Here is a 26,071-nt window from a genome sequence, read left to right as displayed (position 1 = left end):
AGCAATGCACAATTTATTTTTTTTATTTTTATTTATTTTATATTCCGCTTTTCACACTTTTTCAGCACTTCAAAGCGGATTACATTCAGGTACTGTAGTATTGTTACTGTAGTATTGGGAAAAAAATCACAAATTCACAGTCTATGATCCCAAACAAGCTGGAGTTTTTTTTTTCTCAGTCCCTAGACTTCCCCAGCGGTAAATACAGCAGTACACAATTAGCCCACTTCTTATAGAAGTGGGGTATTTGCCTCCTTAAGTCCTTCCTCTCAGTCTTCACCATCAGGACAACCACAACCACCCACACAAACAATGTTAGTTCAATATCTTCTGCTCTATCTTATTGTAGGCCACCTTCCTTGCCTATTTAGACCATATTCTCCTCCTGGGTTCATTCTTCCATCTCCATGGCTTCCTCTGGGGATTCTTCCCTCTGCGTTTGAGCAACTTTCTCCTCCTCTTTACTGACTGCAGACAGGAATTCCATCTCCTTCTCCTCCTCCTCCTCTTCCTGTCTCCACTCTCCCTCATTTACTATGCCGATCTCAATGGGATCTTTGATATCCTGCTCCCTCCCTAATTTTGGCAGCCTGACTCCGCCCACCCCATTGTATATTCCACTCTCAGCCTGTCACTTTAGGGGGTGGCAACCATCTGTCTGGCTTCTTCTCCTTCCCAGTGTTAAGGTTACCCAAGCTTTTTCCTGTGAGCCTTTTACTCACACTGGTGGGGATTGACATCTTTTCTTTTCTTGTATGTCTGAACCATCCTCCCTCATCACAATCTTCCAGCTGGCCAGACCCTTCTCTCTTTGCTAGAGCCCTCAGGTTTGGAGACTGGTAGGACTTTCCTGGCATGGTACATGATAGTGGTGAGGCAGGACAGGAACTGAAGACAAGGCTGGAACTGAAGGCAAGGATGGAACTGATGATTGTGAGACATTGGCGACAGGCAGAAGCTGTTGACTGGGAGGAAATGGAGGCAAGATATGGAACAAGAGGCAAAGCCTGGAACTTGAGACTGGAAATGGAAGCAAGACAGTAGTGGGAGATAAGGGCTGGAACTTAAGGGCCACAGGGAGGACAGGGTCAGACAAAACAAGTACTGGACAAGATCATGAGAAAAGGGCAAAGAATGTACAAACACAGGAAAACAAGTACATATAAGACAAGACAAACAAGCAACAGGCAAGGAGGCCTAAGCAGGCCACAAGGCAAGGACAAGGTAAAAAGTCAAGGTCATCCAAGTGGTTTGCAGGGTGAAGAACCACAGGGATCTGAAAGACCTCAATATTAACTGGACAAGCTGGTAGACTATTTGGAAAACTTGGAATATGCCTTGTGCAAGCATGTTTAAAAATCCACTTTCATATGCGTGTGTTACCAATCTGCTAGGGAGTTAGCAATCTGGTACGCTCTCCTCCTTCGGAGGGGAGGAGTTAGCAATCTGTGTCGCTCACCCCGCCAGGAGGGCGGATTTAGCAATCTGTTCTGCTGTTCTCCTGAAAGCGGGAGGAGTAGCGATATGACATGACCTGCTCCTCCAGAGGGGAGGAGTTAGCTATCTGTAGGTCTGTTAGCGAACTGCTGTTAAATGCTCCTGTAAGGAAAGGAGGTAGCAATCTGTTATGGTTCAACTCTCCAAGGAAGAGGAGTTGGTAATCTGTACAATGATACTCTTCTGAGGAGAGGAGCTAACAATAGGTATATTGTACTTCGCTACTGAGATAGCAATCTGTATATATAAGCTGCTGGCAAGTCTCAAAGAAAGAGGAGTCGCTGTCTATATAATACTTCTGTGAGCGGAGTTAGTGGTCTGTAGTGGTTGGCTCCCACAGAGTGACAATAGGGAAAGGAATGACCACTTAGAGGAAATGGTGAATCCCTGGGCCAATGGCAGATGACAGCGCCCCCAGAAGGAGATCCTGAGAGGAACCATCAGCTAGGCTAGAATATGAAGTAAACACAAATAGTTCTTTATTAGACTGGAAGCTGGACCACCAGGGGTGGCAGTAATGAGTCGCTGTGTTCGGCAAGGCTGAAGTCCTTCTGATACTGGAATATAATCTCTGGGTTGCTGAGCTATAGAGAGAGACTAGAAGTAGTGAGTAGACAGGGTATACTGGATACAAGATGGTACACTGACAATTGTAGATGTCAGCAATGGCCTCTATGCCACAGAGAGTCTTCAGTACATAAGGAACAGGAGCCGTAGGCGAGCACTGGTTCCCACAAACAGTCTTATTTATTTATTTATTTATTTAGCATTTTTTTATATACCGAGGTATAGCAGAGTTGCCTTCACTCCGGTTTACATACAAACAACATGATACATTGAATGATGTTTGAAATTTTAAAAATTTCAAAAATTAACAATAGTGAGCAAAAGCATAACAAGAGAATGAATATAACAGGATAACACAGGGTGGAAACCCTGGGTAGGTGAACAGAGATATCTGGGAACATCAAAAACAGAGGACATCTGCATCATGAAACAGGGAGATTGAATGAGGGGGATATTGAAAGATAGCAGGCTATGTTAATATACTTTAAGTCATAGAGTGCAGTCTTTAAAAGATTGGCTGAGTAGCCAGGATTTTAGGTATTTTTTGAAGGATTTTAAGTTTTCTTGATTGGTGAGGAAATGAGGTAATGAATTCCAATGTTTTGGGCCAATAATGGAAAGGGATCTGTTTCTGGTGGAGGATAATTTGGCCTGTGGAAGTGAGGGAATTACTAGTTGAATTTTACTAGTAGATCTTGTTGTTCGATGAGAGCAATGTAAATGAATGATGTCATCAAAGGCGGAGTAATCGGCTTTGTATATTGCATTGTGAAGAATAGAGAGAACTTTGAATTCTACTCTTTTTTCAATAGGGAGCCACTGTAATTGATTGAGGACAGGTGTAATATGATCGGCCTTTCTTTTACCTGTTAGTACTCTGGCTGCAGCGTTCTGAAGGAGCTGCAAGGGTCTCAAAGAAGATTTTGGAAGGCCAATCAAAAGGGAGTTGCAGTAGTCCAAACTGGAAAATAGGAGGGCTTGTAGGACGGTTTTGAAATCATGGGGGTGAAGCAGTGGTTTTAGATGTTTTAAAATTTGAAGTTTGTAGAAGCCTTCTTTTATTTTTGTAGCGATGTTTCTTGAAGTTTAGGTCAATGTCTAACCAAAATCCCAGGTCTTTAACGCTCTCTTTAAGATGTACGAGGGTCTTGTCAAAGAGGAAGGGTGGAATTGTTTTATGATCAGGATTTTTTTTGGCAATTAGGATACATTCAGTTTTGCTGGTATTTAGACATAGCTTAAGATGAATTAGCATGTTTCTGATTGTGTCCAGGTGTGAGGCTGCTTTAGACATAGCATCTTCTATCGAGGAGGAAATTGGTATGAGGAATTGTATATCATCGGCATACATGTAATATGTTATGTCGAGTCTTGATAGGAGATGGCAAAGAGGGGTAAGGTAGATGTTGAATAAGATGGGTGAAAGTGCTGATCCTTGTGGCATACCTGTTTCGAGGGGGATGGGGTTCGATGAGCAATTGTTGTGAGAAACTTTGAAGTGTCTATTATTGAGGAAGGATGTAAACCAACTAAGAGTCTTGCCAGCTAGTCCTATGGATTCTAGACAGGAAATAAGAATTTTATGATCCACTGTGTCGAAGGCTGCAGAGAGGTCTAAAAGAATCAGAAGGTATCCTTTTTTGTTGTCAAGTCCTCTTAGGATGGTATTGGAGAGGTTAAGTAGGAGGGTTTCAGTGCTGTGGTTTTTTCTGAAGCCGAATTGGGAGGGAAAGAGAATTTTGTTATCGTCTAGATGTTCGTTGAGTTGTTTCAAAGCTGCCTTCTCTATCATTTTGGCGAAGAAGGGAAGGTTGGAAATTGGGCGGTAGTTGTTTAGGTCGTCTGGGTTGAGGTTTTTTTTCTTTAATAAAGGTGTGATGGTGGCGATTTTTAACTTGGGAGGCAGCTCGCCTTCCTCGAGCGACTTGTTGATGATTGCTGAAATTGTTGGAGCTAAAGGATAAGCGATTTCTTTAAGTACTCGGGTGGGAATGGTGTCAAGTTAGTGTCGTGCAGGGATGATTTTCTTCAGCATTTTTTCTGTTTCTATGATGGAGATAGGTCTGAAATCGAGCCACGGAGGGATATTAATTGTTGATGATTGAAAATTGAAGCTTGAAGTGGAGTTAAAGGTATCTGTAATTTTGGAGAAGAAGGCTAAATCTTGGCTTAGGTTTTTATTGGTGATAGTTGCGTTGGAGGTGGAGATATCAGAAATGAGGTTATTTACAAAGTTGAACAAGGATTTGGGTTTGTTAGAGGAATTAATAATTTTAAAGCCGTAGTAGTTCCGTTTTGTGTTTTGGATTGATTTTTTGTAGGCCGCTAATTGTGTACGGTATTTTTGTTGTGTAGCAGGTAGCTTATTTTTTTGCCATTCTTTCTCTGTTTTCCTGAGAGCTGATTTCATGTTTTTTAGGGTGGTGTTAAACCAGGGGTTTTGAATTTCGTTTTTGTTCTTTAGACGTTTGATCTTCTCCGGGTTAATGATGTTAGCGGTTGTTTCAGTGATTGCAGACCAGGAATGGATAGCGTTGTATATGTTTGATAAATCTAGATTCGCTAGTTGAGGTCCTAGCTCTTGAAGGAGAAGATTAGTTTGAAAAGGAGGACGGAATTTGAAGGATTTTTTTGCAGAATTATTATTTGTTGTGTTGTTGTAGTTTGTTTGAGACTTGCAGCGTAAGAGATGGTGGTCAGACCATGGAACTGGGTTGTGAGAAATGGAAGTGTTCGTGAAGAAGTTATTGGTGAAAATCAGGTCAAGTGTGTGAACTGCTTTGTGAGTAGGGTTGTTCACCTGAAGGATGAAGTTTAGACTTGACAGCATGTCTAGTAGGGTTTCGCAGCTTGGAGAACAGGGGTTGGCATCTGTGTGGAGGTTGAAGTCTCCAAGGATGATAGAAGGTTTTTTATGTTGATGTTTGAGATAAGAAATTCAATGAGCGGGGAGATGTTGCTGTCTAGCAGTTTGGGTGGGCAATATACAAGGCAGATTTGTAGATATTGGGAGTCGAAGAGAGTAACTTCAAATTGTTTTGGGAGGTTATGTGGGATTATTTTCATTGAAAAGTGTTTTCTTATAATGAGTAGCAGGCCTCCTCCTCTTTTGTAATTGCCGGGAATTGAAAAGGTATCGTAGTCATTGTGGGTAAGGTGGTTCAGAATTACTTGGTCGGTGTTTTTTAACCAGGATTCAGTTATGGCAAAGAAGTCAGGATTGTTTTCTTGTAGTAAGTCGGAAATTAACATGTGTTTTTTGGAGAAGGACTGAGCGTTAATGAGAAGGAAGGTGAGACAAAGTACGTTTTTGTTGTTCTTCAATAGGGAGATGTTTATAAGGTGGCTGTGTCTATTTTGTAGATGAGGGTAGTTGAATGTCACCATCTTTGATTGGGTGAGGGAGAGGAAGAGAGGAAAAACGGAAAAACGGGTGAAGAGAACAGGAAGTTGAAAGAGACTGAAGGGTCCGAGTGGTGGATGCTGGAGGTTGTGTGCAGTCCGAGTGGTGGATGCTGGAGGTTGAGTGCAGTCCAAGTGGTGGATGCTGGAGGTTGAGTGCAGTCCGAGAGGTGAATGCTGGAAGTTGTTCTATAGGTTTTTCTATAGGTTTCTGGAAGTTGAGTGAGACTCACTGGTCAAAAGGAGAGCGGGTACATTCCGTTAGTAATCGATAGATTCTCAGCCGAAGGAGGAGTGAATGAAGGTCGAGATCGGGAGATGATTTTCCTTCTTATTCTTTGTTTTTTTTTTGTTTTTTTTTTTTTACTTCTTCTAGAACTCAGTGGCTGTATGTAGCTGCTATCTTTGTTCTCAGAGGTCCTACGAGTGTATGAGAAATGAGATACATAAAGTTGAATGAGGCTGAAGGAGGACCGAGTGGTGGATGCTGGAGGATGAGTGAAGACCGAGTTGTAGCTGGAGGATGAGTGTGGTCCGAGTTGTAGCAGGAGGATGAGTGTGGTCCGAGTGGTGGCTGAATGTTGAGTGTGGTCTGAGTTGTAGCAGGAGGATGAGTGTGGTCCGAGTGGTGGCTGAATGTTGAGTGTGGTCCGAGTTGTAGCAGGAGGATGAGTGTGGTCCGAGTTGTAGCTGGAGGATGAGTGTGGTCCGAGTTGTATCAGGAAGATGTGTTGTCCGAGTTGTAGCTGGAGGATGAGTGTGGTCCGAGTTGTAGCAGGAGGATGAGTGTTGTCCGAGTTGTAGCAGGAGGATGAGTGTTGTCCGAGTTGTAGCTGGAGGATGAGTGTGGTCCGAGTTGTAGCAGAAGGATGAGTGTTGTCCGAGTTGTAGCTGGAGGATGAGTGTGGTCCGAGTTGTAGCAGGAGGATGAGTGATGTCCGAGTTGTAGCTGGAGGATGAGTGTGGTCCGAGTTGTAGCAAGAGGATGAGTGTTGTCCGAGTTGTAGCTGGAGGATGAGTGTGGTCCGAGTCGTAGCAGGAGGATGAGTGTTGTCCAAGTTGTAGCTGGAGGATGAGTGTGGTCCGAGTTGTAGCAGGAGGATGAATGTTGTCCGAGTTGTAGCTGGAGGATGAGTGTGGTCCGAGTTGTAGCAGGAGGATGAGTGTTGTCCGAGTTGTAGCTGGAGGATGAGTGTGGTCCGAGTTGTAGCAGGAGGATGAGTGTTGTCCGAGTTGTAACTGGAGGATGAGTGTGGTCCGAGTTGTAGCTGGAGGATGAGTGTTGTCTGAGTTGTAGCTGGAGGATGAGTGTGGTCCGAGTTGTAGCAGGAGGATGAGTGTGGTCCGAGTTGTAGCAGGAGGATGAGCGAGGTCAATGTGGCAGCTGAGGTTGAGTGTGATTCGAGGACCGTTGATGGACTTGGTGAGGTGTATGTAGAGGTTTCCGTTATATTTCTTTTAATCTCAGTGGCTGCACAAAGGGGTGCACAAAGGGGCCAGCCCCTTTGTTGTGCTCCTTCGGTGCGCGACGCAGGCGCGCGGTGCCTGCAGGACAGCAAATTTAAATGCCCCTCTCAGGATGCTATTGGCTGTCTCCAAGTTTGTGGGCAGGTCTCGGAGCGGATGACTGGCAGCGCGATCGGGGGGCTGGACTCGCCGGGGGCAAGGGGAATAGGAAGACCTTACCCCGACGGGTCTGGGCGCCGATCGCGCAGGCCTCTCCTCCTCGTGTTCCCAGCAGCGGCGGCAGCGGCAGCAGCGGAGCTCCGGGCTAAGAGGCGCGGCGCCTGCAGGACAGCAAATTTAAAAGCCCCTCTCAGGATGCTATTGGCTGTCTCCAAGTTTGTGGGCGGGTCTCGGAGCGGATGACTGGCGGCGCGATCGGGGGCTGGACTCGCCGGGGACAAGGGGAATAGGAAGGCCTTGAATAAGAACTCACAATTGTTGTATATGAGATGCTTCTAGAGTAGAAGAGAGTCTGTAAAGGATTCTAGGAACATGGGCCCTCGTGGAGCGAATACCGGTTCCTTTCTGCAATCTTGCCAATTTAACTCTTGATCTCCGTACCTGCGATAACGTCTTAGACGGAAGGGAGTCTTCAGAGCTATAGGAATGTAGGCCCTCGTGGAGCGAGTACTAATTCCTAAGTAATAGAATTCACTGTGTTCACGTCCGCGATCACTTCCAGGCAATAAGGAGTCTTCCGAGTGTTCTGGCAATCTGAAATCAAGAAGAGAGAGTGGAGCCCCCATGGAGCGGGTACTCCTGGTAAGTTTGAAAAGGCCGAGTAGTGAAGGATTCCCCTCGTTGACTCGGATCGTTGTTGCAAGAATCGGGGACTGCCGAAGCAAGTCCTGTTGGAGTTCCTTGCTAAGTCGTTAGAGGTTAGCAAACAAAGACCTTTTAAAGTGCAAATGGATGACGTCACTATGGGGGGACGCCCCCGAGGTTCGCGCCCTTGCAGGTACAAAGTCTGGAGCGCGCGCGCACCCTTACGTCATCGGGAACATGGCGGATCCGTAACGTCAGGCCAGCCTGGGGACACCGGGACCAAGAGGCGGAGAGAAGCCGCCGCTGCATCTGTCCGTCAGAGCTGAAGGGAGTTGCATCCCAGATAGAGAGGGTGGAGCAAGGGGCGAGAAGAGGCATGAACACAACAGCGTGTAAAAGCCGACAAAGACCTATGCAAGATATGCTCGCTAGTTTTGCTCAAGTAACCTCTTAAAATTAGAAGTATAATTTCATGCAGTTGGTGTATTTTAAAACATATGTGTGCAAATGTGCACACGATTTAACACTTGAGCACCTAAAATAGCACATACGTGAATCCATGCTATTTCCAAAACTGCAACTTACATGTGTAACTTGGGCTCTGTGAGTAGCTTTGCACGTGTAAAAAGGGGTGTGGCAAGGCCAACATTTACACAAATAAGTTGCTATTTTAAAACTGGCCAAAGTGACATGGATATGAATTTATTATGCATATATTTACTTCTTCCCAGTATCTGGTGTAAGTGATTATAAACATTGTTAAAGTGAAAAACTGACTGGGTAAAGGGTCTGATTGCAGTTGGGGCTCTTCAGGCTGAAGAACCAGGAGGAACTTCATAAGCTGCAATTGGACTGGGTGAACTGGTAGACTAATTGGTGAAACTGGTTATTTCATTGCGTGCATTTTATAAAATGCACGCAATGCATGTAAAAACTGACTTATGAAGAGTAAAAGCTTCAGATTAACATGTTTAAAATATACACGCGTAGTCCTGTAAAACTGGAAGTACAAATATGTGGAAAAATGATTTGTGCACACTTATCTAGCTAATTTCCAACTTATTCTGCTAAGTAGCGCCTTTCCCACTACTTAGAAGGACAAATTTGAATTTATTCGGATAAATTCTAGCATTTATCTAGCTATATTCCAATTTATCTAGCTAGGCAGCAATAAGCCTACATAGACAGTTAAGCTGAAAAGCTCTAATTGTCTATCTAAGTATCTGGCTATGTGCTGCTATTTGGCTATGTGCTGCTATTTAGGTGGATAAATCAGCATTTATCCAGATAATTTCTGAACTTACTCAGCTTGTGATTTTTACATACACACATATGTACTTGTATTTTATAACCTGCGTGTATCCTTTCCACACAGGTTATAAAATACTGTAGCAACTTTGCACATACCTATATACATGCACGAGCAGTTTTGTTATCCTCCCTGTGTAATTGTCATTTCTAACTTACCTCAACAAAACAGCTTTATAAATTTTAATTTACAAAAATTTACATGCAGACAGAAGTCCAGCCACAAAATGAGGGCTATCTACTCTTTTGCACTCAGTGCCACAAGTATGAATATCTACCTGTTGGTGAGAGGTTGTATGTCTGCACCAAGTGCAAACATACAACCTCCTGCTCTCAGAAAACAAGTTTGATCTCTGGACAACAGAGTGGAAGACCTGGAGGAGCTGAGGCAGACAGAGAAGTAAATATAGGAGACCTTCAGTGACATACTACAGCATTCCCAACTCCTTTGTGCAACCTTGGAGGACAGAGGTAATCTAGAAAGACACCATCACCTTGGAGTGGTAGGAGGTGATCCTGTAGCAAGGACCTGCTCTCCAAGTGCCTTATCCTCTTGCACCAAGGATATGTCTCCAGGGACATATGCCCAAAAGGGAAGGGTTAGCACTGCCGTAATAGCTGGTAATGTAGATAACTGAGTTCTTGGTGGGCATAAGAACTGGTTAGAAACTTGCCTGCTTTGTGCAAAGGTAGTGGATCTTATGCACTACCTAGATAAGATTTTAGAGAGTGCTGTGGAGGAGCCAGCTGTCATGGTAGATGTGGGGACTAGTGAAATAAGAAGGGGCAAGATGGAGGTTCTGGAGTCTAAATTGAGGATTTTAGCTAGGAAATTGAAATCCAGAACCTCTATGGTTGCATTCTCAGAACTGCTCACTATTCCACGCACAGGACCCTAGAAGCAGTCTGAGTTCCAGATTCTCAATGCATGGAAGAGATAATAGTGCAGGGTTTAAATTTGTTAGAAACTGAGAAATATTCTACAGAAAGGGGAGCCTATTCCAACAGGGCAGGACCAGGCTGATGATGCTTATAACTAGACCATTTGGGAAAACCAACAGTCATTCATAAGTGTGTGGTTCAGAGGGAAGCATCTTCCAAGAATACATGTGTGGTAACCATACCCCCTGGGGTTGGCCACCAGATGTCCCTGTCCCTGAATAGAACCTTACTATAAAGGAGCCATCCATTCTCCTCAGTCCCACCTTCCTGGAGGGCTGTGGTTGGATGCCTGAAGACTATTTAGCCCAGCCATTTTAGGACACTGTGGGATCAGTTTGAGAAAGCCTTGAAAAAGTAAGGATGTCTAAGTTGTACACTATGGTGAGGCCTCCCAGCTTCACCCAGAAGGAGTTTCATTTAGAAGTAATACCTTATAGTGCCTTCCCTGCCAGACAGTCCTTCTTTTACTAAGTTACAGAGAGAGATATTTTTACACCAGACACCTTCTTGGGGCGAGAGGGCTGTGTCTAGGGGACTGAACACCCGTGAGTCCACTCTAAACTTTAGAGAAAATGATGGCTAAAAGTATATCCAGTTTACCATTAGGAGTATTTTTTTTTAACTTGAACGAGGGGAGAGGTTTTTGGATCCCCCTTCCCCACTGGGATGCAGACCTGAGATAGCTTGATCCCCCCAAAAATTCTCCCCAAGAGAAGTCCCCAGAAATATTACCTAAAATAAAAGAACAAGATTGGGAGACCCCCCAACTGGATCTCCATTGCTTGGGACCAGGACGGGCTGGATGTCTGAGGAGAAAATGACCTAAAGTAGGACTTTTTGCTGTGAAGTTGGGGACCTCTCTAATAGGATTCCAGGTTAGCCTCTGGGTGAGCTTTCTGCAGTAAATATCACCATGGGGCTCCTCCCAGATGCCTGAATAAAAGATACACAGAGAAACAATTGTACCAACAGTCAGATATAATATCACTCATAGACAAATTGACTTAATTTAATGATTACCAATCAGTACATTTTTATTTTAACACCCAAAACCTGGTCATTCTGATTTATCACAACCTCTTACCTCATGAGATGCACCTTTTGGTGGGTCAGTTGGATGGAGGAGATTTCTGCCCTGAAGAAGTTCAGACAGATATGGCCTGTGATGATAAAATGGGGATCAATTTTGTTAATTTTGAGACTCTCTCTTTTAGAGGTTAAACAATTGGTCTCTCAGATTAATTCATCTAATTTTTATTCTGATATTTGTCTAGCCTGGTTGCTTAAAGACTGTTCCAACAAGTCTGTAGAAATTGATTAATAAATTATTATCCCTGGGTTCTGTTCCTGATCATTATAAAACTGCTCTAGTTTCTCCTTTATTGAAGAATGAAAAACTAGATCCAAGATTATGTAATTACAGACCAATTTTGAATCTAGCCAAAGTATTGGAAAACGTGGTAACCAAACAGATTTCAGATTATTTAGAATCATCTGAACAATTAGACCCAGCTCAGGCTGGCTTTAGACGAGGTTCTAGTATGGAAACTCTGTTAGTTTCGTTATTTGATAATGCCCTTCTATTAATTGATAAAGAAGATGGTGCATTGTTGATTTTGTTGGATCTTTTGACAACGTTTGACCTGGTAAATCATCAACTTCTTTCAGATGGTGTGAATCATTAGGTATTGGCGGCCTTGTTTTGAAGTGGTTCAAAACTTCTTGATAGGGAGAAAGCAACTGGGTAAATGTAACATCAGGACATGCTAGAGACATAAAGTTCCAAGATGTCATAAATGACTGCTTCATGGAGCAATTGGTTCAGGAACCAAAGAGAGAGGGAGCTATTTTAGATTGAATTCTTAGTGGAATGCAGGATTTGGTGAGAGAGGTAATGGTGGTGGTGGGGCCAATTGGCAATAATGATCATAATATGATCAAATTTAAACTAACTGGAAGTGGGACAATAAGTAAATCTACAGTTTTAACACTAAATTTTCAAAAGGGAAACTTTGATAAAATGAGGAAAATAGTTAGAAAAAAACTAAAAGTTGCAGCTGCAAAAGTTCAACAGGCATGGACATTGTTTAAAAATACAATCCTAGATGTGCAGTCCAGATGTATTCCATGCACCGACCTTTTCGGCGACCGGGTCACCGAGGCAACCCTCACCCGACAGGGTATCGGGAGCCGCAACTCCGCCTTTAACGGTGGTCCCTCCGGCTATGCCTCTGCCTCCTTCTGTTCCAGAGCCGGGGCTGCTTGCTCCAGGTCTCCAAGAAGAACTGGACCGATGGTTCAGGAGGCCATCGACAAGGCGATGCCACGACTCCAGATTCCTCCGGCACCGACACCGGTACCGATTGTGGAACTGACCACGACCCAATTCCGGAAGCTTTGGCACCGCTGCTGTCCAGGATGGAAGCGCTCATTGCCGCTTTTCCACCGATGGACCCCGGGTCGCCGATGGTTCCAGTGCCCTCCCCGCTTACTCTGTCATCAGGAGGAGAAACACCGTTCCGCATCCCTCCATCGGGAGTTCTACCTCAGCCATCGATGCCGATACGTCCATCGCCACCAGTCCAATCATCGGTGCCGATATGCCCGTCGGTGCCACCGAGCCATTCATCGATGCCCTCAATGCCTGTGCCGGTGCCTTCAATGCCTTCATCGGTGCCTCCAATTATTCCTTCGATTCCTTCGGATCCTAGACCAGGACCCTCGGGTATCCCACCACCTCGTCCTCCTCTAGTTCCTAGAGGGGCAGGTGCTGATCCCTATGATACCTGGACTGATGATTCCTCCCCAGACACCGATGATTTGCCTTCACCATCTTCACCCACTGAAAGTAGAAAGTGTTCTCCTCCAGAGGACCTTTCCTTTATAAATTTTGTGAAGGAAATGTCTGAATTGGTTCCCTTCCAATTACAGACTGAACAGGATGATAGACATCAGATGATGGAGTTGCTACAATTCCTGGATGCTCCAAGGAAATAACCTCCATCCCTGTCCACCAGGTTCTTCTGGATCTCCTCAAGAAGAACTGGGAACATCCTGACTCCATTGCTCCAGTCCACAGAAAAGCTGGCACTACCTATTTGGTGCAGTCAGCTCCGGGTTTTCAGAAACCTCAATTGGATCACCAATCTGTAGTGGTAGAATCTGCAAAGAAAAGAGCAAAGAGATCAAAGCCTCACACTTCTTTTCCCCCTGACAAGGAACAGAAGTTTCTAGATGCCATTGGTCGCCGTGTCTTCCAAGGATCATTGCTCATCTCCCGAATTGCCGCTTATCAGCTCTATATGACCCAAGATAATAGGGTCATTTTTAAGCAGATACAAGATTTCACAGACTCCCTGCCTCAGCAATTTCAAGATCAGCTCCAAACCCTAGTAAACAAGAGTTTTGAGGCAGGCAAGCATGAGATCAGATCATCTTACGATATCTTTGACACTGCCACTAGGGTATCTGCAGCCACTATTTCGGCAAGGAGATGGGCCTGGCTCAAGTATTCCGACCTTCGCCCTGAGGTACAAGACAGGTTATCCGACCTACCCTGTGTAGGAGATAATCTGTTTGGCAAACAGATTCAATGGACGGTGAACTTAAGGACCATCATGAGACCCTAAGACAGCTCTCTCTGATGCCTTCTGACTACTCTTCAAAATATCCCTTCCGAAAGGGCTCTAAGAAGTCATTCTTCCTCCCGAAGAAGTCCTACCCGCCACCAACCATATCCCGTTCCACTAGACCTTTTCAAAAAGCCCAGTCTCGTCAGACATGGAAACAAAAACCGCAAGCAGCTCCTCAACCAGGTCCTGCTTCAGGTTTCTGACTCCTACCTAGAGAGCAGCAGCCAGCTTCCATTGCCTCACATACCAGTGGGAGGTCGACTGTGCCACTTCAACAACATATGGCACTCGATCACCTCAGACCAATGGGTACTGGCGATAATTGCTCAGGTTTACCATCTAAACTTTCTCTCCGTGCCACCGGACTCCCCACCTCTACCGACGTGGAGAACATCCGATCACTCCATCCTTCTGGAACAGGAGATCTCCCTCCTCCTCCAGTCCAAGGCAATAGAACCAGTACCCTGCTCTCAGCACGGCCTAGGGTTCTATTCCCGGTACATTCTAATCCCCCAAAAATCGGGAGGCATCTGTCCAATTCTGGACCTTCGTGCCCTCAACAAGTACCTTCAGCAAGAGAAGTTCAAGATGGTAACCTTGGGCTCACTTCTTCCTCTTCTGCAAAGAGGAGACTGGCTCTGCTCTCTCGACCTCCAGGACGCATACACTCATATTGCGATAACCCCATCTCATCACAAATACCTCAGGTTCCTAGTAGGCCCCAAGCACTACCAATAACGAGTGCTTCCCTTTGGCCTCGCGTCTGCACCACGAGTCTTCACAAAATGTCTTGTAGTGGTTGCAGCCTTCCTCAGAACCCAGGGTGTTCATGTCTACGATTGGTTAATCAGGGCCCCCACTCAGCAAGCTGCCCTGTCGTCCCTGCACCTTATCTTGCACACTCTAATTTCACTAGGATTTCTTGTCAACTTCGACAAATCCTACCTAGTCCCATCTCAAACCTTATCGTTTATTGGGGCAGACTTGGACACCTTGCAAGCAAAGGCCTTTCTCCCTCAACAGTGAGCTCTCACTCTCGTGTCTCTCGCACGCTAGCTGCAGTCTCAGCACTCCACGACTGCACGCCACTTTCTCATCCTCCTGGGACACATGGCGTTGTCAGTCCAGGTCACAACCAATGGCCCGTTTGGCCATGAGACTCATGCAGTGGACTCTAAGGTCACAATGGACTCAAAGCATTCAGCCCCTGTCGACCATTGTCCACCTAACCGACTCACTCCGGCAGTCTCTTGCCTGGTGGACAAATCAGATCAATCTCCTCCAAGGCTTGCCCTTCCATGCTCCAGACCCTCAAATAACTCTCACCACCGATGCTTCCAACTTCGGATGGGGAGCCCATGTGGCAGATCTGCAGACACAAGGATCTTGGTCTCCAGAGGAAGCCAAACACCAAATAAATTTCCTGGAGCTTCGAGCAATCAGATATGCTCTCAGGGTTTTTCAGGATTGCCTCTCCAATCAAGTCATCCTGATCCAGACGGACAACCAGGTGGCCATGTGGTACATCAACAAGCAGGGAGGGACGCGCTCCTACCTTTTGTGTCAGGAAGCTGCACAGATATGGGCGGAAGCCCTCTCCCACTCGATGTACCTCAGGGCCACCTACTTGCCGGGAGTGGACAATATGTTGGCAGACAAGCTGAGTCGCACCTTTCAACCGCATGAGTGGTCTCTCAACCCCTTGGTAGCGAACTCCATCTTCCAACAATGGGGTTATCCTCAAATAGACCTCTTTGCGTCTCCTCAAAACCGCAAAGTAGAGAACTTCTGCTCTCTCATTCGCAGCAAACACTCTCAGCCCAGAGACGCATTCTCCCTCTCGTGGACAACCGGTCTGCTCTATGCATTCCCTCCACTTCCTCTTCTCTCGAAGACTCTCATGAAGTTACATCGGGACAAGGGAACCATGATCCTGGTAGCACCTCACTGGCCACGCCAAGTGTGGTTTCCAGTTCTTCAGGATCTCTCCATCCGCAGGCACATTCCTTTAGGAAAGGACCGGCTTCTGATCGCTCAAAACGACGGTTGCCTGCGCCACCCCAATCTTCAAGCCTTGTCCCTGACGGCATGGATGTTAAAAGGTTAATCCTTCAGCCACTTAACCTTTCTGAACCAGTTTCCCGTGTCCTGATTGCTTCACGGAAGCCTTCCACGAGAAAATCTTACTCTTACAAATGGCACAGGTTTACGTCATGGTGCTCTTCTCAGTCCCTTGACCCCTTTACCTGTCCAATCCCGAAGTTTCTGGACTATCTCTGGCACTTGTCAGAGTCAGGTCTAAAAACTTCTTCCATCAGAATGCATGTCAATGCGGTAGCCGCCTTCCATAAAGGTATCGGGGATATTCCTATATCAGTATATCCCCTTGTAGCACGTTTTCTGAAAGGCTTGCTACACCTCAAGCCTCCTCTGCATCCTCCGGCCCCTTCTTGGGACCTCAACCTGGTTTTGGGTCAGCTCATGAAACCACCATTCGAGCCTCTTCACTCCTGTGATCTTCGCTATCTCACATGGAAAGTGATTTTCCTTCTGGCAATCACTTCGGCTCGCAGAGTTAGTGAATTACAGGCTCTAGTTACCTATCCGCCTTACACTAAACTTCTGCAGGAATGGGCAGTACTCCGCACTCACCCTAAATTCTTACCTAAGGTAGTTTCGGATTTTCATCTAAATCAATCCATCATACTACCTACCTTTTTCCCCAGGCCGCATTCCAATCCAGGAGAGCAGGCTCTGCATACCCTTGACTGTAAACGGGCTCTAGCATTGTACCTAGACCGTACAGCTGCCCACAGGAAAAGCACTCAATTATTTGTCTCTTTCCATTCCACCAAATTGAGGCAGCCTGTGGGTAAGCAGACTCTCTCCTCCTGGTTAGCGGACTGCATATCCTTTTGCTATCAGCAAGCAGGCATTCCACTTCAAGACCGTGTTAAGGCACACTCTGTGAGGGCCATGGTAACTTCAGTAGCACACCTCCGATCGGTGCCGCTTCCTGACATTTGCAAGGCTGCCACCTGGAGTTCTCTCCATACCTTTACAGCCCGCTATTGCTTGGACAAAGCTGGAAGACAATATTCCATCTTCGGCCAGTCTGTCTTGCACAACCTAGTTACAACATGACATACCAACACCCTTCCACCTGCCCGGTGGGGTTCAGGATGCCCTCTACCAAATTCCACCCCAGTTGTTGTGCCTGTGGCAGGTCTTAGGGTACATTTGGTGCATGTTCGGACATCCTCAGCTCGGTACTCACCCATATGTGAGGACTACCATCCTTCTTGTCCTGTTAGAAAGCAAATGTTGCTTACAGGTGTTCTCACAGGACAGCAGGATGTTAGTCCTCATGAAACCCGCCCACCACCCCGCGGTGTTGGGTTCATAACGTTTGCTTATTTTATTTTCGGCACTACCTGGACTAACTGTAGCTTTTTAACAAGACTGACGGGGGACTCCTGCTGGCTGCAGGGTTGGTGCCATACTGGGCATGCCCAGTAGGGGCCAGTCAAAGTTCTGGAAACTTTGACAAAAGTGATCCATGATTGGTCTCCATCCTGTGATGTCACCCATATGTGAGGACTAACATCCTGCTGTCCTGTGAGAACACCTGTTACAGGTAAGCAACATTTGCTTTCATCTGATTTACGGACTCCGGGGTGTCCCTGTCCACAGTGCCCTCCTTCTTGCCTATGGTGGTTTTGCCTTTTCATCTGAATCAGTCGGTGGAACTTCCTTCCTTCGCCGCCGAGGATCGGCTGGACCTTTGGAGACTGGATGTCAAACGGCTTCTTATTCGTTATCTGGAGGTCACGAATGAGTTTCGCTTATCGGATCACCTGTTTGTTCTCCGGAGCGGTCCCAGGCGCGGCCATCAGGCGTACAAAACCACGATCGCGTGCTGGTTGAAGGATGCCATTGCCTCAGCGTATATTGGTGTCAGCCGTCGCCCTCCAGAAGGCATCAAGGCTCATTCACTCCGTGCTCAAGCAACCTCCTGGGATGAGAGTCGATCTGTTTCGCCACAGGAGATATGTAGAGCTGCTACATGGAAATTGTTGCATATTTTTGCATGACACTATCACTTGAATTTGCAACCTCCTGGGTTTGGCTCTATTGGAGCCCAGGTCCTTCGAGCCGGGCTATCCGGGGCCCACCCTATGTAGGGAAGCTTTGGTACATCCCACTGTCTGGACTGATCCAGGTACGAACAGGGAAAAGAAAGTTATTCCTTACCTGCTTATTTTCGTTCCTGTAGTACCACGGATCAGTCCAGACTCCCACCCTCAGATTCATGGGTTGGGGTAGCGGCTCTCCTTACCAGCATCTGTTACCTTATATGCTCTCTGCTGTTATTACTGTTCTTACCAGTTGGTTCACCTTGCAAGTTTTTTGCCTGTTGGCATGTTTCTTCCAAAATTTTGTTGCGGTTCATAATTTGAGTATTTTATACCGATTCCTTGATCCATCCAAACGTTTTCTCTTGCTTTGATATTCTTAATACTGAAGGGACAGAGAGGGCGCTCCAGCTTATAAGAGGCCAGCCTTTGAGTTTTGCTCTGACTCCACCTGCTGGAAGGGGGACATAACCCACTCTCTGGACTGATCCGTGGTACTATAGGAATGACAATTAGCAGGTAAGGAATAATTTTCTTTTATTTTCTGATCCTGTCCAAAACATGCCACCAAGAATGCATCCCATAAATGTGGCTAAATTACACGCATGAATTTGCATGTACTTTTAGGAATTTTGAGAGAAGGCAATTTTCAGACAGCTGATTTCTGCTCATAAACCACTTTACTTCAAGCTCTGTAAAAGTGTGAATTTAAAAGCAAAATGGGTTGAAAGATGATAAACAGAAAACTTCCTCAGTTATCTTGGGGTGAATTTCAAGATGAAGATTGTATATTTTAGAGCTCAAATTAATGCCCTTTCATCTGATGCCAGATATTGCGAGTAGTAGTAGAGTTAATAACTTTTCTGGCTGTTCAAATGGCGGCAGGCCACATGACAGAAAAGAATAATGTAAGCTCCCTTACAGAAGAGAAATCTTTGTGTTTCCAGTTTGATCAGTTTCCATGGTTCTTCTTAACCAGTTATAAAATAATAAAGTATCCATTTGTTTCAGGTGAAGTGTACACATGGGGAGATAATGATGAAGGGCAACTTGGAGATGGAACCACCAATGCTATCCAAAGGCCACGACTGGTTGCTGCTCTTCAAAGTAAAAAGATAAATCGAGTAGCTTGTGGCTCTGCACATACTTTGGCCTGGTCCACCAGTAAACCTGCTAATGCTGGCAAGCTCCCTCTTCAGGTATGACTTACAATGACTTTGAAGGAAGCATTCCCTTTATTAACATACTACCCTGAACCATGCATGCCATTTTCCATTTATTTATTTTAAAATATCTAAAAATATATATTACATGCTGAAATTAAAAATCTCTAAGTGGGGAACAAATCCTAACAAGAATACAATCTCCAGCTATTATAATCAACTTTTACCAAAGCAAATTAAAAACCACAGAGTAATACAAACCCAAAAACAAATGTAACACAGAAAAAAAAAATTCCCTAAGGCCTCCTACTTGCATAAACCAAATGTTTAAAGATACCTTAAAGATCTCAGATCATTAGGGAGCTTTTTTCAGAGGCATGGACCAATGTTGGAAAATGCACAGTTTCTTCTTAAAGAGGCAATTTACTCTTGTCTGATTCAAGTCATAAAAATATGACTTTAGGATTCACAAATGGAAAAAACTATATTTATTGATAATTTAGGGCTATCTTCTGGACACATGGTATCTTTTCACTCTTTAACCTACTTGTTTATACCCTATCTAAAGCTCCCTGATGCACTTGGTGAAATGTTAAAGCATTTCCTGAGTGAGAACAGAAAATGTTATGGCATTTTTTGAACCTTGATTCACATTTTTAAAAAAGTGTTATTTTCTTTGTGCTCTGTTTTTCTGCTTGTAGACATGGGGATCAATTTTGAAAAATGGATTGAGAATCTAACTTAGCCAGACAAATTTTAGTCAGCTACATTAAGGTGATTTTCAGACTCATTGATTTAATCTAACTGGCTAGTGCTAAAAATAAGCACTAGCTACATAAGTCATCTTTAAAAAAAAAAACAAAAAACATCTAGCCAACATCTGCCCTCCCTATCTTTTGACTGTCAAACTAAAAACACCCAATCACTACCCCACCCATTTTATTTTGAAAATCTGTCTCTCAATCTCTCCTTCCTTCTTGCTTTCAAAAAATGTAAAAGTGCTGACTATCTTGGCCACCTCTTTAGCCTTTTTTGGACAGAAGGAAGTATGGGGTATCCTATCTTGGATTTTAGGGGGTTTTTTTGACAGGAGTGTAGAGGAATCCACAGCTTGCAATGTGGCCTTAAAACATAAGAACAAAAAATATGCCATACTGAATTAGATCAAAAATCCATCGAGCACAACATCCTATCTCTTACAGAGGTAAATCAAGGATAAAAGTACCCAGCAGATCCCAATAGACTGCCTACCTTCTTAGCAGTGTACTTCCCAATACTTTCAGCATAGGTCAGAATAGATTTGCAGGAGCTGCATTCTCCTAGAGATGCGGGGGCCTCCTGAACCCAGTTGGGTTTATTCTCTTATCCTGTCCCAGCTGGTCCCACCCTCAACCCTGCCCAGCAGGGTTCTGCCCTCAGAGCTCTCTCAGTCTATGGGATTTAAGGTGGACCAGGCATCTAGCTTGGTCCTGCACACACAAAAAGGAGAAAACAGGATCATTTCATCACTTTCATATAGAGACAATAGCAAACATTACTGGAGTCTCGCTTAGACTGTGTGAAAAGTATAATTATAGGTCATAAACGTGAGTCCTCATTTTTAATTTTTGTATTGAAAGTAAAAACACTTATCTTGCAAATAGCATGTGCACTACGTCAAATGATCTGCCTCGGAGCTCTTTCCAAATTTTCCCGCTCTGACCTCTCTTGTCCTAACTGTTCTTTTAATTGTCTATAGATTATTTTAAGATGATTTTCCTGGAGACACTGTGGAGAGCATTGAGTTCCTCTGGACTCCCTGCAAGGAGTGGGAAATGGAAGGGTGGAGGCCACGATTACTGGGTGAGCCGAGGCTTCGGATGCTATACAGGATTTGGAGCATCCAGGTCACCAGTGGGAGAGTTTCAATGTGGCCCAGTTAAACTGGGACTGATGTCGCCAGAGATCTGGTAGGCCTAATATGATTGGGCTCACAGTTCTGGATAATTCGTAGAAACCAATGACTTCTCTGTGAGAGGGGCCAATATGTAGGGTGAGTGGCATGGTGGAACAGATCACCAGTCCTGGAAGGGGATCTCCGAAGATGGATGAGAGCGCTAGAAGTGGAGTCGTAGTGACCATGGGGCTTTGGAGTCAATCAACCAGCTGTTACTTTATGAAGTTCCCTCCGTAGCTGGAGTCCACTAAGGCCTGAGTGGAAAAACATCTGACTGAATGTTGCAATTAGATTGGCAAGAGAAACTTAGGAGAAGTAGTCAGGCCTAGGGTCATCCACCCAGGTGACTCTAGGCATGGTAAGTTTCCCATTTTAGCTGGGCATTGAGCTAGGATGTGGCCTTGAGCCACATAATATAGGCATAGGCCTAGTTGCCTGTGCCGAGTCTTTGCCTCAGAAGTCAGGTGGCTTTGACCCACTTGCATGGGCTCTTCCTACGGATCAGTCAGTGGCGCAGCTGTATCAGGCAGAAGCGAAGGTTGAACGGATAGAGCCCATGTGATCTTTTACATGTCAAGTGACTCTCAAGTTGTTTGCTGGAGGCACCTGTGAATTTTCCCCTTGAGGTCAATGAGCACTTCCAGTGAGGTGGGCAGCTCCCAGGCAGCAAACTCATCTTTGATTTTTGGTGCCCAACCTTCCAGAAATATAGCGAGAAAGCTGTCTCCCTGCCAGTTCAGTTCTGCTGCCAGGGTCCTAAATTCTATGGCATAGTCTGCCAAATCTCTGGAGCCTTGTCAAAGCTCAAGCAAGACAGAGCCCATGGCAATCATATGACCAGGCTCTTTGAAGATTGTCTTGAATAGATCTGTAAATTGTTGCAAGTTGTGCAACAAGGGGTCTACATGCTCCCAGAGGGGAGAGGCCCATGCCAGGGCCTTCCCATCCAATAGCAAAAGAATGTAGTTGATTTTGGGCAAGTTGTCAGAAACAATTGTGCTTTTAAAATGAAGCGCATGAGGCACTGGTTCAGGAAACAACTGCATGTCCTAGGGTCCCCAGTACCGATTGAGCAGAGAGATGATTTATATCATTGGCTAAAGGTCCCAAGGCCATCTGTAGTGCCTGTAATTGATGAGTTAGGCCAGGGACAGCCTGCAGGACTTTCAGGTCTGCCAGGTCCATGGCCTCAGCAGTCTGTTGCAGGCATGGACCCTTGGACCAAGGTAGGGTTGATGCAACTTGCAGGGAGGAACCATCAGTAGATGGACTGGGACAAGGCAGAGGCCCAACTGGAGCTTTGTCTTTGCCAGCCCTCAGGTTGAGCCTTCGGGGCCAGCTGGTCTTAGAAGGGAGCCTTAGCAGACAGCAGAGATTCTTTGACATAGCAGGCTCGGAATGGACTATGACCAGACATATTCTGAGACAGGCTAGGGTAAGTGGCAGGTGGCATTCAGGGATGTCTGAGAGTCAGGCCGAAGTCAATTACAGGGTATCCATCCAAAGGAAAGGCGGTATGAAAAAGGCACGGCAGGGAGGGTGTGGAACAATACAGGCGGGCAGACAAGAAGACAGAGAACTGGAGAACAAAAGAACTGACCACAAGGACTGACGAATGAAGTCAGGAGCCATGGAACTGAAGACAAGAAACAAAGACAAGCTGGAGTTGAAGAACAAAGACAAGCTGAACTGAAGATGGGATGCTGGCAACTCACATTACTAACAAAGCAGGCTGACCTGTTGCTGAGGCCCTGAGCCATGTCATGAGAGGCTTTTTATAGGCCTTGGCATCAGTAGGGGCCAGGAGAATTCCCACCTTGGTTCCTTTAAATATTGAAGAGGAGAACATGCACCTAAGGCAGTGCACTGTGTGGAGCTGGCAGTGTCCAGCTGCATTAGAGGAGTGATGGGACAGCTCGGGGCAGGAGTCGCTGCTGGCATCTTTGCCTCCTTTGAGGCAGGGGGTAAGTGGCTGGGCCACGGATGCGCCAGCCCATGGGATGAACCAGTCTAGAAGAGAGGAGGAGCAGGGGTGATATGATACAGACTTTCAGATACTTGAAAGGTTTTAATGATCCATGGTCAACAACAAATCTTTTCCGTTGGAAAGAAATCAGTAGAACTAGAGGTCATGACTTGAAGCTCCAGCTAGAAGATTCAGAACCAATGTCAGGAAGTATTTCTTCATGGAGAGGGTGGTGGATGCCTGGAATGCCCTTCCGGAGGAAGTGGTGAAGACTGAAACTGTGAAGGATTTCAAAGGGGCATGGGATAAACACTGTGGATCCATAAAGGCTAGAGGATGGGAATGAAGAGAAGAGCCATGGAGATGGATTACTGGAGGGGAGGCTACTACATGGTGATTACTACCCTTACTCAATAAGACTTTGCAAGGTTAATGCAACTCCAACATTGCTCTCTGCTTCAACGGCAAGGGGAAATGTGGAAAAGAGGATTTGCATTCAGACAACAACCAACAAGGACTTAACTTCACAATCTGGATAAACAAATAAGCATGGGGGTAGCTTGCTTATAATGGCAATTACTACCCTAAACCAATTAAGCCTGATACATCACATTGAATGCATATACAGCGTTGCTTTCTGCTTCAATGGCAGGGGGAAATGTGGAAAAGAGGATTTGTATTCAGACAACAACCAACAAGAACTGAACTTCACAATCGGGGTAAACAAGCATGGGGGTAGCTTGCTTATTATGGCGGTTACTACCCTAAACCAATTAAGCCTGATATATCACTTTGAATGCATATATAGCGTTGCTCTCTGTTTTAACAGCAGGGGGAAATGTGGATAACAGGATTTACATTCAGACAACATCGAACAAGGCAATGATCTGTGCAGTCTGGGTAAACAAGCATTGGGGTAACTTGCTTGAAGCGGCGGTTACTACTCTTAACCATTAAGCCTTATGCTCACCTTTGATGCAACTCCAACATTACTCTGTGCATCAATGGCAGGGGATGGCAGGAAACTGAATCAAACAGTACCAACAAGGGCCCTGAAATTGGTGGTTGGTGAAACATATGGGAAAATAAGTGTGGGAGCTTGCTGGGCAAACTGGATGGGCTGATTGTTCTTTTTCTGCCATCATTTCTATGTTTCTGTGTTTGTCCATGGGAGTACCCCATGGACCACCGATCTTAACATCTAGTCTGCTTACCACTACAATCCCTACCACTTTCTCAGAGATTTCTGGGCGTGTCTCATGTTTTCTTGAATTCAGATACTGTCCTTGTCTCCACAGCTCTTCATGTGTTCAACACACTCTCTAATGAAATATTTCTTAGATTACTCCTGAGCCTACCCCCTTTCCATAGCCCCTTTTCTGTTGAAAGAAGTCCACCTCCTGTGCATTGATACCTTAGGGATATTTAAGTGTCTTTATCATACATCCCTTATCTTGCTTTTCCTCTAAAAATAGATGTTTACATCTTTAAGTCTGTCCCTGTATGCTTTACAGTGAAGACTAATAACCATTTTAGTAGCTATCCTCTGGACTGACTCCATCTTATTTATATCCTTTTGAAGATGTGGTCTCCAGAATCATAACAGTATTCCAAATGAGATATCACCAGGGAGTTATACAGGAGAAATCTCACCTCCTTTTTTCTGGTGACCATTCTGCTCCCTATGCACCCAAGCATATTTCTGACGTTTGGTCACCTTAAGATCATTAGATACAATCAGCCCCAAGATCCTGCTCTTGACTCATGCATAGAAGAATTGTATCCCCTACACTGTACTGCTCCCTTGGGATTTTGCAGTTGAAATGCATGAGCCTGTAATTTTTTTTTAGCATTTATTTATTTAAAGCTTTTGTATCTCACCTCTACATCTGTTCGAGGCAGGTAACAATAAAATATGCACAGAGCTTACATATGTGATGACTAAAACTGACAAATTCAACTAACGCTCCAACATATAAACAATAAATAAATCTTACCTGTCTCTAGAACATTCCTCAAGTTTCACTATATTCTTCCTTTTTCCATACCTACCTAAATTTTTATCCTGTTGCAGATTTTGATCTCATTCATAAAAAGACAAACTTTTACCGATAGTCCTTTAGCAATATTGCTTACAAAAATGTTTAAAAGAATCAGTCCAAAGGACCAATCCCTGTGGCACATCATTAGTAATACTCCTCTGTTGGAGTGAACTCCGTTTACCACTATCCTTTGTCACCTCCCACTCAGTAAGTTTTCTAACCAAGTGAGTCACTTTATGTCCCATACTGAGGGTGCTCAGTATATTTATAAATCACCTATGTGGAACAGTGTCAAATTTCTTACTGAAATCCAAACATACTACATCTAATGCTTCTCTCCCGATCCAAAGCTGTGGTCACACAGTCAAAGAAATTGATCAGATTCATCTGACAAAAGCTATCTCTGGCAAAACTGTAGTGTCTTGGATCTTGAAAGCCACTGGATTCCAGAAAATGTAGTATCCTCTGTTTTAGCAGAGATTGAATGGATACTATCACTGGGGCAAGAGTATTGTGGAGAGGCCAGATGTTCTGAAGCTTGAAGCAGCACCATTCCCCAAGGGTTGAGCTCTTTGGTACAGGCAGCCACCAGGACTTCCCAGGCAGAGAGCAGGAAACAGGCCAAAGCTGAGATAGGAAGCAGGCCAGGACTGGAGCAAGAACCAGGAGTCAGGAATGCAGGAACACAAACAGGAAACGAGATAGCAGACCAATAACACTTATGTGGGGCAGACCAGCAAAGGTGTGGCAGGCTGGACTTCCTTATATACAGGTGCTTATTAGGGGCAGGTCTCCCTAACAATTAATTTATTTTGTATTTACCCGGGGATTCTTGTTTCTTCAGAGTCTCCATGGCTCCTCTGCTAGATTCCTTGGTGCTGAACACCCGAGGCCATGGGTTTGAATCCTGCTGGCTTGACATTCCATTAACCTACTCACCACTGAGGTCAGACTACCCAACCTGAAGTTTCCAGCCTCCTCCTTACTTCTGCTTTTGTGAAAAGGAACCACATCCAACTGTTTACAGAACTACTTCCAGTTCTAAGGAAGCATTGAAAAGGTCATCCAACAGAGCTGCCAAATCTTCTCTAAGTTCACTTAATACCCTTGGATGTATCCTGTCTGGCCCATTGCTTTATTTACTTTTAATTTAACTAGCTCCTCACAAACACACATTTCTGAAAATCATTTATTTACCTCCCTTCTAAT

General features: G+C 45.0%; 1 protein-coding gene across 1 annotated transcript in view; it reads left to right on the top strand.

Moving 5' to 3' along the window:
- The window catches only part of LOC115092958 (E3 ubiquitin-protein ligase HERC2-like), a 2,733,734-nt gene that overhangs the window by 2,382,200 nt on the left and 325,463 nt on the right, over nucleotides 1-26,071 (top strand). The window contains 1 exon segment of the mRNA XM_029604466.1: nucleotides 18,767-18,954. Coding sequence (XP_029460326.1) covers nucleotides 18,767-18,954 — 188 coding nt within the window.

This window comes from Rhinatrema bivittatum, chromosome 5 (assembly GCF_901001135.1).
Source record: "Rhinatrema bivittatum chromosome 5, aRhiBiv1.1, whole genome shotgun sequence".
Lineage (NCBI taxonomy): Eukaryota > Metazoa > Chordata > Amphibia > Gymnophiona > Rhinatrematidae > Rhinatrema > Rhinatrema bivittatum.
This window is presented reverse-complemented; position numbering and strand designations above follow the sequence as displayed.